Here is a 15,138-nt window from a genome sequence, read left to right on the forward strand (position 1 = left end):
AAGAAAGATTTTTGATTTGATCATATGTTGTTTAAAACACGAAACTTGTATGTTTATAATGTTTTAATTTAAAAAGGGGTTGAAGATTTTGATTTTGGGGTGAACAAAGTATATAAGAAAATGTTGAATTATTTTAGAAGTAGACAAGTATATCGTCGTGTCACTAAATGAGCAGTGAGCGAATTGCAGTTCTGATTAAAGCATTTACACACTATTATGTTCATTTGTATTGGTCTAACGATTTCAAAAGAAATTTCTAAATCTCAAGCATACGGCTATGCTCTATTATTCTCCATATTCGTGTCTTACTCTATATAATTTGGGACATGTGGCTTAAAACTGCATGACTATGCGCCATGTAATGTTAAAAAGGTGAAATGGTTCATGTTTAAATAAGATAGCAAACATCTATGTACTTCATCCATATATAGTCACATGTATGATTAAATTATGAAAGTAATTATGGATGTATTCATTCTTATGTACTTTTTATCCATATTATAAGCTTGTGATAGCATCTTTATGTTTTGAGTCTTGTAACCAATGTATTCGCTAAGCATTTTTGTTAAGCGTGTGTGATGTGTGGTTGCATGTAGCAATCTCGTATTGGAAATGGGAATTAGTTTGCCATCTTATCATATGAGATTGTTGACAACTTACTAATATAACTATCATTAAGATTAATGTTGTCCAGCCATCCATTTTTGTAAGAGAACTTGTATTATGTCAAATTCATTGTTATATAAATGTTCAGTAAATTATGGAACGCACAAGTGTCTTAATAATGTATAAATGTTATGAACTCCGGTTGATATTTTGAAAGTCCATTAAGTTTCAGTTTCATGTTTAAAAATTGATTGTCAATGCATCATTTAAAAGGGAAGGTTAGACTTAAGGGGATATTTGGTGGGCCGATGGGTCGATTAGTCTTGGTCCATCATTTCATATGGGCCTTGGAGCATGGGCTATGGCCTACGGATGCTTAATTTATAAAATGCTGGGGCTAGTCAAGTAAATAAATTTTTATGTGACGCTCGACTTGTTTTGAGTTTTTTCTGACATGATCTCAAATTGTTCAGAAGTGGCTCACCTCGTTTATACTCATACGATGGTATATTTTAGCACGGTAACAATCTCTCTCCTAAGTTGTTTTTAGCAAGCGTTTTTACTTGTATAAGATACGAGGTTTAATAATATGGTTTTTCGATTCATACTCATATTCCAGTTATTTGGTATTAGCCTCTACAAATCTAACAATATCAAACATTGTTTTATTACATTTACATGTTCAAGAACAATTTCCTTCAATCACAAATTATACATATATCGTTAAAAAAATAAATAAATTCGTTATCTATACAGTATCATCCTCAAATCTCAACATCAAAAGCACTGTATACATACTAAAGGAAATTAAATTACAAAAAAAAAAAAAAAAGGTCAAACCCTCCTATAAATATTTTTCAAGCATGAGGGGAAGAATTGGCATGCTCAATCCAAACATAGGTCACTAATTTCATTGGTTATCACTGCATATGATGGTTGTTTTTAAAAAAAATGAACTTTTATGAAAGAAAATCTTGTTCATCTTGCAAAAACTCTTTTCTTAGTTTTCGTGAAAAGAGCATACAAGCATCCATACTAAGATCAATCGCAGCTGAAAGCGCAATAAAAAGAGCAGCATCGGCCATACATGTCACATGTTGCACACCCACTTGCACCATCGGCTTACTTGCTTTCCCTTCGCCTTCCACGGTTGAACTCATTACGAACCCTTTGATGTTCGACAATGGGCTGGCTCTTGAATCTTTCAATGTTTCATCAATGCAAAATTTGCCACCTTTCTTTATATTCATTGTGCCTTCAGAAATGGGAATCCCACTCGTCATACCAGAATTAGTGACAAGTTCGAATTTATAACCTAACCCGTCTACCGGGCCCCTTTCACGCCAGGCTTCAAGTCGTCCCCACGGCTTCCAATTACTGATTGAGACACCATGGGGGCGAAGGATAAGCCAAGCCCCAGGGTTTGACCGTGAAACACGGTCAGAACCTTGACATGGGACAAAGGGAGTGATCATGGAGGCAGCGGCTATGGATGAACCGGATAGATCGTGGACCACAATCATCCACCCTTTTCGTTCTCTACCGGGCTTTTCTTTTCCATTCGAAAAGGTTGTCATCCATCCTCTGTTGATATTGTGCATGGTAAAATCTGATGGGAGGGAACTGAAAATTAAATAAAAAATATCAATATCATGTACTAATCAATATAACACTTATTAGATTATAACCACTTGATATATTTATAAGATTTAGCTAAAGTCAAATGTTAAATGCAACAAGGTCAAACAAGAACAATTAAGAGATGGTGGTTAATCAAAGAACAATCAACTAACACCAAAATCCTGAGCACATGGAAAAGAATCAAGGTGGTGGTCGTCTTTGACAGTTGGGAGTATTTTATTTTATTATTGGCCACCAACAACAATTATCAAATATAATCTATATATTTTGGCACATTGACTAATGTTATTTTCTTATCTTTGTGAATTGATATAAAAATTTACATTATGGAAATAAAATGATTGTTGTGACATAATGAAAATCACATTATCTTAAAAGGGAAGCAATTAGGGATTCACCATGAGTATTGATTTACACTTGCACTTCAATTCAAACAAACATTACAATTACTCTAACTATTTATTCTACTTTAAACATGATTTAATATGATTAGAATCGATAAAAGAATGGAGATCATTAAGAAACAAACAAACGACATAATCTTTCATTTACCCCTTTTTCATGCAAGCCAGTCTTAAAAATCAAGCAATATTAACTTTCTAAAAAACTTTAATGGTTTATAAAGGTGACGTGACATCTTTTTATTAGCTTAAGAAAAAAAAAAATTGAAAGTAAATATCGATTTTCATCGTTTAGTGAAAAGGTAATATGATAGTATCACATGTTTGGTACAATTCAAAAGGCTAAAATCAAATCAACTGATTTTTATTTTTCAATATCACACCTTTTTTTTCTTCTAAAAAATAAAAGTTTAAAGAACTAAATATTCCTAAAGTGATGTTTAGAATGTGGGGTTTTTTTTTTTTTTTTTTTTGTAAATAAAAATCACTTATTACACCTTAAATTCGTTAAAAACGGATTATATAACTTTCGTGGTAACAAAAGCTGAAGTGTTTGGTTGACCAACTTTTACAATCAAAATTATATAAAGATTTTTTTTTTTTTTTTTGAAAACAAACGAGAAAGTACATTATTAGTTTTAAATATTAACCGAAATTAGAAATTAAAAAAAAAAAGTGTCTGGAAAAAACAATGGACCCCGGTCTGTACCATGATGAACCGGGTACAGCTAATATCCAACTCAAATTTCATGTACTAAACGTATGATCAGGTACAACTAATCACTGCATGAAAAAAGTAAACTAACCGCGATCTAGAGTTCCGGTCGGCACTAAACTTGCAACTAAAAACCGGCTGTCGAATATTCCCCTGAATCTGAAAAACCACCGGGCTACACTCCGGTTCACCTCCAAACTGAAACAAAAACCGTGGATCCGGTTCAGTCCGCACCTTCAAATGCAAACTAGCCGCCGGTTCATTCCCAAGTTTCATCCACCCGTTCTGAAACACGACCGGTTTAGTAACCGACCCATCTATGTTAACCACCACCCCAACCCGGCCCAACAATTTCCCTCCACTAAACCCGCACGACTGGCCCATACGACCCGTGTAGACCGACACGGTTAGAACAACCGGTTTGTTTTGGAGACGGCGGAGGGCGGCCGGGTCAAGGTGGAAGTTGACACTCGAAGAATTGGAATTAGAATTGGAATTAGAATTGGAATTGGAATTGGAATGTTCGGGTGGGGTGTCTTGGGAGAGTGGGATGAGGGCGGTTTGTGGCGGGAAGTTTTTGATGCGGAGTTTGCAGTAGCATGGGGTGGCGGAGGAGTGGATGCCGGTGGCGGAAGCGACGGAGTTGGTGGTGAGTGGGAGTTTGAGTGATAATGATTCGATCATTAAGCGAACAAATGGACATGGATCCATCATAAATTTGTGAAGATGTTGTGTGTGAGTGAGTTTGATGAGAGAAAGAGTGTTTAATGTTTATAGCTTCGGAAACATCTATATTTCGTGAGTATTTGACAGCTATTTCTGTGTTGGCCCGGTTTGTTTGTTTGTTTGTTTATTGATTAGTTTAATTATTGTTATCCTGAATTTCATAATTAGCATGTAACAGGTTAAGATAATGTGACCCTTTTGATATTCGTTATGTTAAAAGAGGTAAACAATCTCAAAAAAAAGGTAACATAAGTTCATATTTTAATACTTTTCACTCTAGATGAAGGTAACATAAGTTCATATTTTATTACTTTTCACTCTAGATGAAACTTTAGCTTATAGTGGTATAAACTTATGTAAAGTTTCTACAATTTTTATTTTCAAAGAATTTTTGGTGAAAAGGATTAGTAGAGATGACGACTAAAAATGAACTTTTAACAAGTCTTAGAAAGAGGAAAGTGTACGTTTCTATGTCTCACAACGTTCATATTTGGGTGCTTGGTTTGAAACCTTACAATCATTCAACCTAGTTATTTGTTTGGTTTTGAGTTCGATATTATTTTCCAAGGGTTTGATTTTTGCTTATAACAAGTTGATGTTACTGGTGCGTTGCGGCGGATGTTGATTATGAATGTTTATTATTAGTATGTCAGATAGAAGCGAAAATTCTTTGATTTTGTTCTCTAAGCAAGATGGTATTTGAAGACGATGTCATCTATGGTTTAGATTAGAGTTGCGACTTTCATTCTATATAGTTGCGAATCATGTTAGTCGATTGCAAAAAAAAAAAAAAAAATGACACATCGTTTGAAGAAAGTGTTGGTGAATTAATTATCATATACATCATTTGTTATGCATGTCGGTTGCAAACAAAATATAACAATAAGTGATGCACCATTTAACAAAAGTGTTGGTAATTTAATTACTATATACATCTAAATATGTCGGTTGCAAAAAAAAGTTATGCACCGTTTGAAGAAAGTATTGTTACATCATTTGTTGTGCATGTCGGTTGAAAAAAAAAATTCGCAGCTTTTGATTAAATTGATGCATCAACAAAAATAAGAATGTAGTGTATTAAATTATGTATTTGATATATAATTGCACTATAGTTATAATATTATAATGTATCATATTTAATTAAAATTTACTACTAAGCATCCTTTCGGTAAAGGATATGTATTTGATATACAATTGCAGTGTAGTTATAATATTATAATGTATCATATTTAATTAAAATTTATTACTAAGCATCCTTTTGGTAAAGGATATAATGGTTTGGATAGGTGCACGGTAATTTATATGTACATAGTCGCTCATTTCATAGGAAGGGTTGTGACTTTTGTAAGGGGTGTGATATATTTAAAAGTAGTTTAAAGGGGTGTGATTTTTTGAAAGGGTGTCATTTATTTAAAAGTTGTGTCTTTTTGTAACGGGTGTGATATATTTAAAACTTATGACTTTTTTGTAAGTGTGTGATATATTTAAAAGTAGTTTGAAAAGTTGTGACTTTTTTGAAAGGGTGTGATATATTTAAAACCTTTCATCCAAATCATTGTGTCTATATCCAAACCATTGGGTATATGTGTGATTTTTTAAAAGTCGCAACTTTTCGTTCTAGAAAGGCAACCTAAATTGTTTTTTGTAGGGTTATATAATGTTTAAAAACCCTTACTAATGGTTTAACCTAATTGCTATCAAAACCAAGCCATGAACAACCCAAAATTTTACATCCAAATGCACACTCATTTCTTTACTTGTGTTTTATATACTTAATTTTAGAAACATTTTCATCGTAATATGAGTATTTTGTGTGATTTTTCTATACTTCATATATCTTTGTGTTTTTATGACTTTAACCCCCGTTTTAAAACATGATTCGTCATATACTTGAAATGTAAAGTTCGTAAGGATTGATGTTTTCTTTTTTTTTTTTTAGGATCTAGAATCACAACAAATGAATAAATACCTTATAGGTGAGAATTAACAACAAAAGTAAAATTACCCAGCGTTTTGGACTCCCTCAACAAGCCAAAGAAAGATCATATGCAAACCTTTTATCATCATTATGGTGTATATGAAAAGTGATAAACAGGAACTTCTTTAATAGCAAAAGAACTACATTGGACCTCTTGGTGTAACTTCATATTCTAAAGATTTTTTGTGGTTGTGTAATTTAGCACCTTGCTAAACCATTTGGTGAAATTTTAAATCTTAATAGAATTTTGATGTCATTAAAAAATAATTAACATAGTGATTTTGGAACCTTAGATGGCCAAGGTGATGCGTATATATATTTTTCAATATGGGTATACATCATAACTTATTTTGAGTAAATTAGATAAGTGACCAAAGTATCACTTTGACGATGCTTATAATAAAAAAAAATATTTATGTGATTAATACTGGTAATCTTATGTTTAATGTGCGTATTGTATGTTTTGATCACAAGAATACTTGTATGAAATCGGTTATGTGAAACTTAGTAATAGAAGTGGTTTCTGAATTCGTTGCCATAAAGGAAAGTAATACAAGTGATGTAATCTATCAAGATTCACAATATTTGAATTTGAACATTTCATGATGATGGAACCCATGACGTAAATCCACATCTTTAGTTACAAAAGTATTGAAGAAAATAGATCACCCAAGGTCTAGATCCATAGTGTTTGTGTGAAATATGATCATGTGCAATTTTTTTTCATAGTTTGTTCATTAAGTTTTATTACAACTAACTTTGATTGCAAAAGATGTCAATATTGATTTGTGGGTTTGAAATTACGTGAGTCAAATCCTTGAATTCATGTTTATAGGATCATGAATTCTAATGCTCAACACTCTGTGAATCTTCTCTTTGTTGGAAACATGCAACTTGAAGGTTTTGTTAAAACTTAGAACAACCTTCAAGTTGTTAAATCATACCTAGAGTGTCTACATATAACTTCGTTTACTTTATTATAACCGTATTATAACTGCCTTCATTGTTAGTGCTATATATGATGTTATCCAAGAATTACACACATAAAAATTGAAGAACTTTTGATTGCTTGCATAATCAGACAAATAGGATCTCTTTCAACCCACTTAATAGATATATTCTTCTAGATTTTTGTTATCTTCATTATATATATTTCATATGTAATCACTCGTCTTCTACCATTGTAATATGTATATTTATCAGATTATATAGCATAGTACAATTACTTTTGCAATAGTTTTGTTTTCTTATTTCGATTTTTAGCATCTTGTTAAAAGCACTAATCACTCTTTTGATATCCAGGGGTAATACATAAGTGATTTATGTAACGCTTCGCATTTCTCTGCTTTCCTTAACTAGAAAGTGATATTCACATTTCTGTTTTTAGAATCTTGTATTCGTATCGTATTCGTATTTCACTTCCAAACTTGTAATCCGAGACTTTGATCATAATGGAATTCCGTGTTTACATCAATCTTATTTAAACACACACTTATGCTTTATGTAATCAGTTGACAAATACACATTTGCGTGCAAACCGAGACTTATTATACGTGTGAATTATCAATCATACGTACATGATACTCATCACATGATTACAAACACGTTCTATACTTGAACACGAGCCAAAATACAAGAAAACGACATAAAATAACCTAAAAACCAAGTGTAGGGACCAAAGTTGAACAAAAACAAAAATGGGAAAACACTACCCATCGCGCCACGCGACAGGGAAGGTTTTCCTGGTCGCGTGGCACGACCAGCGTCAATCTGCAGCAAGTTTTTGTGCCCAATCGGGTTTCAAGCTTCTCCACCTCCATTCTCCTCCAATCACCTTCTAACCTCTTTAAAACTTAAACCCTAATTTTCCCTTATAAACCAAGTCTCCTCTAACATATTTTCACTTTACACAACTCCAAATCACTATCAAATACACAAAATCATCAAGAAATTATCAAGTTTAGGCAGAAAGTTCTAAGTGTTCGAGTGAGCTTTCAATTCACTTTCTTCATCATTTCTTCTTGTTTTCTTCTTCCATTCCACTTGGATAACCTCTAGGAATGTATCCACATGTTTACCATGGTAAACTAAGATGGAACATCACCATATTTGAGGTTCAAAGTTGGATTTAATTTATGTTTTTATAAAACTTTTACCTTTTACAACTTTTGCTTATGAACATGAACTCAGCCTTGCTCCCAACTTACTTGCATGTTGATGGACTTGAGTTGGGGCTTCATTTCAGAAAGATTGAGATGCAAACACCTCCAATCTAATTAACCTAAGTCATCAAGTACACTTACTAGTAACAAAGTGTCCAAACTACACCAAGTCTCAAAACATTTGCCATTATTGGAATGTACTAGTCTAGTTTGAGTTTCACTTAGTTACTTGATGATATAGATGAATATCTAATTATGTTCTTATGTTCATGACCATCCGAATCATCCTTGTGATGATTTGTGCATTGGTTAATCCATACAATAAGGTTAAATGGATAGAATTCATCCTACCTCCATGCATGACAATATATGACTTGGACTACTAACAATTATAGATATATATGTATATATATCTATAAACTAAATGACCCTAAGAAACTAACCAATTCGTGGTTTGATGTCAAGAGGATTATGGTTATAATATCTTGGATTAAACTCCTCATAGTTGGACTTCCAATAGGCGAACTTGTGCCTATGAAAAACACTTAGTTATGGTGTCCAAACTTAGGTGTTTTGTCAAGATAATTTTTATGTATTTTCCTACTAAGTAACCATCTTGCATTTGCATTTCGATTCCAAAATCCGTCGAACTCATACACCTCGTTTATCCTTGTAGGATAACTCGACGGTCCTCTAGACACTCAACGCATCAACTCATGCACGCGGATTTACTATGCAAACCGTGAGTATACTCGATCCCATTTTCCCTTTTTACACACTCTAGGTGCAACATGTACACTATATTACAAATCGCATACCCGCGATTAAACTTGTTCATATAAACACTATATCCGTTAAAACATGATACTTGTTGTATTCTTGTTGATACATGCTATATTCATACTTGTGTACTATATGCTCATTAAATTTGCAAGCCTACCTTAACATTTATAGCACTATAGGATTAATGCACTGCCGTACTCTTGTGGTATTGTTAAGTAACCTACTTTATGGCCTTGTCGTTTCGGCGACAAGGATATGCACGATTGCGGTATACTTTGATTTGACTTATAGTTAAAAATGCTAGTATGTTAATAAACAACGTATGCAAATTACCATGTTGGATATGAGACAACTTTTAGTCACAATTATGCTATGTATTCAAACTTGTATACTCGCCAACTTTTGTTGATTTTATTTTAATACATGTTGAATGAAACTAGTGATGACGCATGAAGAACGATATTTAGGGTGGATTAGAAACGCACCTAAACTTTAATTTATGTATTTGTTTCATGTTGTTATGTTTAATTGCATTAATGTTGTATTTTCCATTCCAAAACAATGTATTTCCCTTTACTATGAAATGAAATTCAAATTACTTAATTATTGTCACAAATAGCAAGTTATGAAGTCTCGAGCAATCTTGTTTTCGTCTCACTCCGATATTTCCGTCATCGGTTAGGGTGTGACGGTTTAACCCTTCTACAAACTTCAGAGTGAATATGAAGATGGTTTTGGTGAATGTGGTTAAGAACTTGGTTTGTTATGGGATTTGCAAGGAATCTGCATGGCATCTACACAAGGATAGTAGGTTTCGTTGTAGGTACACATTGAAGTGGCATTTCTTACATGTCCTATGATGATCATATTATGAAAACATGCTTTTTGTGTACCATTGACCAACGATGGATGCACCATGAGGATACATTGGGTATCGGGACTCCTAAAACTTAATTATTGTAAGAAATAAATTGTGTGTGAAAACATTAAAAAGTTCTTAGGGTTAAAACATCTATGTATTTATTTAACTTGGGTAGTGTGTGTGTGGTATGTACTTTTGAGGTGTATGAAGATATGTATAGCTCTTATAATATAGTGTTTGAAGATCATTGTAAGTATAAGCATGATAGGGTGTGAAAGTTTATGTTTGTTGACCAAGTGTCTAACTCTGTTGACAAATACTTCAAGAGGAAGCACAGAAAATGATCTCAAGGTTTGGACGTGTTTTATATTCGGTATAGATGCATCAGTGAATACACATTATTTACACAACCTTATTACCATGTATATTATACAAAAAATTTAGTAGTACACTAATATAATAGTGAGACTGGTTGTTTAGTTACAAGTTAAACATCATAATGCGTATGTCATATTTATTTCATAAGATGTATGTATCTTAGATTTTGTTACGCATTTCAATCAATGTGTAATCCAAAAATTAAGATAGTATGTTTTTTTGCATGTGAGATGTGTAGGTTTTTAAAAGCTTTGCCAAAAAGGTGAATATATGCAAAGATTTACATGGATTGGGCACCCTGTATAATTGTCTATTTGCTTGGTATGAATGTATTGTCTTATAGAGTCCCTCGATTTATTCTAACATGGAAATATCAATCTTATCCCTCAAGTCCCCTTATTCCGGAGCATTTTGAACCTTGTGAGAAACCATAGAGACGAGTATTATGATGGTTTCAGCTCCTTTTACAACAAACTTCATGCTCTAGGCATGACCCGTATCTTGATTTTTTATCCAACATGAAGTTGGGTAATTCATGCTTTCATGGTAGTTGGTTTTTCAAAGTGTTGAATAGCGATGGATTATCAACTTTCAATACATTTATGTGCAAGTTAAACACATGCACATTATTGGAAATAGTGTATTTGCAAATAAATTTTTGTTGCAACTTTAGATGCAAACGTGTATGATGTCAAAAATACTATATTTTTCAAATTAATTATCATTTTAATTTTACTTGTACAAATGGCCCCTAAATAGTTTAGCAATGCTTTCAAAAGAGAGAGTGAAAAAAATTGACATTTACACCATTTTAATTAAATTTAATGCTTTCAAAAGAGAGAGTGAAAAACTTGCAAGACTGATCAATAACTAAGATTAGTTGTTGTACTTATAAAATATGTACAGTTCAGTTTTCTCTTTGACACAAAAATAACAAAATAAATATATAATTTATTTTTTCAATCTCAAAACGTTTTAAACATAAGAAAACGGTTGAAATGTAATGTTGTATCTCTCCTTAAATTCAAAATAATGTGAACACGTCTAGTTTATGTATAAAACTAGTAATTAGCCTCGTGCACGTTGCTGCGCGCTAGTACAAATCGTTCTCTAAACTTGTTAAATATAAAATGATAAAGACGGTAAAAAAATCGCAACAAATAGAGTATAAACTTTATTAAATTATCAAAGAGACGTACATAATGTTGACATTACTTTAAAAATGTCATTTTGAACCTGATATTGTTTATTTTGTCATATATAAAATTTGAATTTCCTGTTCAATGCTCAAACACACTATCACCAACATTTTTTATGTAAAGTTTCATAGTTTATTTTGTCACATATAAAATTTGAATTTCCTGTTCAATGCCCAAACACATCATCACCAACATTTTTTATGTAAAGTTCATAGAATTGTGTATTAGATGAGATGCTGATTGGCCAAGATAAACATACAGATAAATATACTTCAACATGAAATTTAATTTCACTTTCCAACTCATCTTTAAAAAAATTTAAATAAGCAAACTTAAATTTTAATAAAACAAATTAAACAAACACATGATCAAGCATGTAAAACAAATTAAACAAACACATGAACATGATAAGCATGACAAATGAATATAAATTTAGATCTCTCTATAGTTATTGTACCTAAGAAGCTAAAAGGTTTTACTAATCAAAATAACAAATATGCAGGAGTAAATAAGAGCAATACACATTACAAAATGATGAAAAAAAGGAAACCAAATTTGAAATTAAAGAAACCAAAAGCCAATTTGCTCATCTGCTTTCTACACCACCCAAACCACAAAAACCCAAACCACAACTCGAAACTACCACCCAACGCCCAACACCCTCTATATACATATAAAGATTTTGAAAAAACATGAAAGAAAAAAGGAACAACAACAACCATACCCAGTAAATCCCATAAATAGCAAAGCTACTTATAGGGTCTGGGGAGAGTGGGATGTAGACAGACCTTGCCTCTATCCATAGGGATAGAGAGGCTGCTTCCAGAGAGACCCTCGGCTCAAAACAAACAGCATACCAACACACAAAGTCAAAGAATATAGAAATAAGAAGTCACTCATACCAAGAAAGTGATCAGTGTGACACAATATAATGTAAATCATGTATAATAGTATGCAACATCATTTGGGCATAAACACAAGAAGGCAATCACAGGAAAGTCCCTTAAAGAATAAGAAAAACCTAAGACCCTAAAATACACCTACGACCTTACTGCAATATCCTCTAGAAGTCCTTAACCCTAATCCTACGCCTCCACGAAGTCCTATCTTGGACCATGTCCTCAGAAAGATGCAACTCTAGTAAATCATGCCTAATCTGCTCATCCCATGTCAGTTTGGGTCTGCCTCTTCCTCTCCTCCCCTCCACAGTAAGAGTTTCCACTACTCTAACTAGTGTCGTCGTTTCCCTCCGCTTCACATGCCCAAACCATCTCAATCTCTCCTCCTTAATCTTCTCTCATATACTATCCACTTCTAATCTTTACCTAAAACCCTCATTTCTTATCCGATCTAACCTCGTGTGTCCACACATCCACCTCAGCATCCTCATATCTGCTACCTCCATCTTGCGCGCTTGTGTCTTCTTGATAGCCCAACAGTCTGTTCCATATAGCATAGTGAGCCTAACTACTACCCTCTAAAATTTCCACTTTAGTTTAGTTGGGAACCTCCTATCGCACAATACCCCACTGGCTGCCCTCCATCTACACCAGCCCGCCTGTATGCGATGGGTTACATCACTATCTATGTCACAATCACTTTGTACAAACGACCCCAGATACTTAAATCTAGTTACCTGCGGAACCAATTGACATTCAATGGTGATTTAGCTGTCATCGTCATCGGCTACACCACTGAAATCACAGTGTAGATACTCAGTCTTAGATCGACCGATCCTTAGGCCCTTGCTCTCCAAAGCTACTCGCCACTCCTCTACCCTCGCGTTCAGGCACTGTTTAGTCTCTGGAATCAACACAATATCGTTTGCAAAAAGCATGCACCACGGAACTGTCTCCTGAATCAACCTGGACAACTCATACAAGACAATCGCAAAAAGAAAAGGGCTCAACGCAGACCCCTGGTGGAGTCCTACCTCCACAGGAAAGAAGTTTGTATCTCCTACAGGCGCGCAGACACTAGTTTCCGTTCTATCGTATGTATCCTTAATTATGTCTATGTACTTCCCCGGTAGCCCTCGACCCTCCAAACTATCCCAAATCAGTTGCCGTGGGACAGTGTTATTTGTCTTTTCCAGGTCGATAAACACCAAATGTAAATCTCGCTTTTTCGCTCTATATTTTTCCATCAACCTCCTTAGAATATGTATCGCTTCTGTAGTTGACCTCCCTTTCATGAATCCAAATTGGTTTACTGAAACCTGAGTTTCTCTTCTAATTCTAGTTTCAATTACCCTCTCCCAAAGCTTCATAGTGTGACTTAGCAGTTTGATTCCTCTGTAGTTCCCACAACATTGAGCGTCTCCTTTATTCTTGTATAAAGGCACAACGACGCGACTCTTCCACTGATCTGGCATTCTTCCAGTCTTGAAAATACAACTGAACAAAAGTGTTAACCATCGGACTCCTTCTTCCCCCATACACTTCCACACCTCAATCGGTATGTTGTCTAAACCTACTGCCTTGCCTCTTCCTATATTCCTAAGTGCCATCCTCACATCGTCATGTGTGATCCTCCTACAGTAGCAATTATTCTGTTGTTGCCTTTGAATCCTGGGATTGCGGCTATCTTGTTGGTATGCCCTACCGTGGTTGAAAAGATTATGGAAGTATGTTTGCCATCTCAACTTAATGACATGTGCCTTGACTAAAACACGTCAATCCTCTCCTTTGATAAACTTTACTACTCCTAGATCTTGTCTTCTTCGCTCCCTAGCTTTGGAAATCTTGAACATATCATGCTCCCCCTCTTTCCTTTCCAAACGTTCATACATTTGTTTATAGGCTGTGTTTTTTTTTTGCCTCGGTCCCCGCCTTTTTCGTTTCCCTTTTTGCCTTCTTGTATGTCTCCCTTACCCTCAACCGCTCCTCCTCATCTGTGCACCTCAAAAGATCTCTAAAACTCTGTTGCTTATCCTTTATTTTGGTATGCACGTCTTCATTCCACCACCAGGACTCCTTATGCCCAATAGTTTTTCCTGTTGTGACCCCTAGCGTCTCATTCGCCACTGTAGTGATCGTAGTCGCCAAAGCCTCCCACATCCGGTTTGCGTTGTCACCTAGTTGCATCAATGTCATCGAGTTAACTTTATCTCTAAACATTATAGTTTTTTCTCCCTTTAAGTTTCCCCAACGGATCCTAGGTCGGGTTTTCCTCTCCCCCTCAGTTAGCCTTACTTTTAGGGTTATATCTGCTACTAGCAAATGGTGTTGAGCCGCTGCAGTTTCCCTTGGTATAACCTTGCAGTCCATCTACATCCATCGATATTCCTGCCTCATCAAAAGATAGTCGATTTGCGTGTTACGTCCTCCGCTACTAAAAGTGATCAAATGAGTTTCTCTCTTCCTAAAGAACGAGTTTATAATACGTAGGCCGTGAGCTGCCGCAAAGTCTAGAAGGTCTCTACCAGGGTTATTCCTATCGCCAAAACCAAAACCCCCATGTACCAACTCAAAGCCATCACGATCCTTACCAATGTGCCCATTAAAATCTCCTCCTATAAAAATTTTCTCCTCCCTAGGTATGGCCCTTACTACTACATCTAGACAATCCCATAACTCTCTTTTCTCTTGGTCTCCTAGTCCCACTTGCGGTGCTGGTACGTGTGCGACTATACATATTTTTACAATGAAATTACACACGAATTCGTTTTAAATTTATAAAAGTGAT

At 34.5% G+C, this 15,138-nt stretch overlaps 1 protein-coding gene across 1 annotated transcript; it reads right to left on the reverse strand.

The window, feature by feature from the left end:
• Nucleotides 1-1,303: 1,303 nt before the first annotated feature.
• LOC110864946 lies at nucleotides 1,304-4,146 on the reverse strand. The gene is made up of 2 exons (XM_022114115.2): nucleotides 3,455-4,146; nucleotides 1,304-2,229 (listed from the first exon to the last, which is right to left on the reverse strand). The coding sequence occupies exons 1-2, from the start codon at nucleotides 4,075-4,077 to the stop codon at nucleotides 1,566-1,568; spliced, it is 1,287 nt and encodes a 428-aa protein (XP_021969807.1). The 5' UTR covers nucleotides 4,078-4,146; the 3' UTR covers nucleotides 1,304-1,565.
• Nucleotides 4,147-15,138: the final 10,992 nt, after the last annotated feature.

Source organism: Helianthus annuus, chromosome 6 (assembly GCF_002127325.2).
Source record: "Helianthus annuus cultivar XRQ/B chromosome 6, HanXRQr2.0-SUNRISE, whole genome shotgun sequence".
Taxonomy (NCBI): Eukaryota; Viridiplantae; Streptophyta; class Magnoliopsida; order Asterales; family Asteraceae; genus Helianthus; species Helianthus annuus.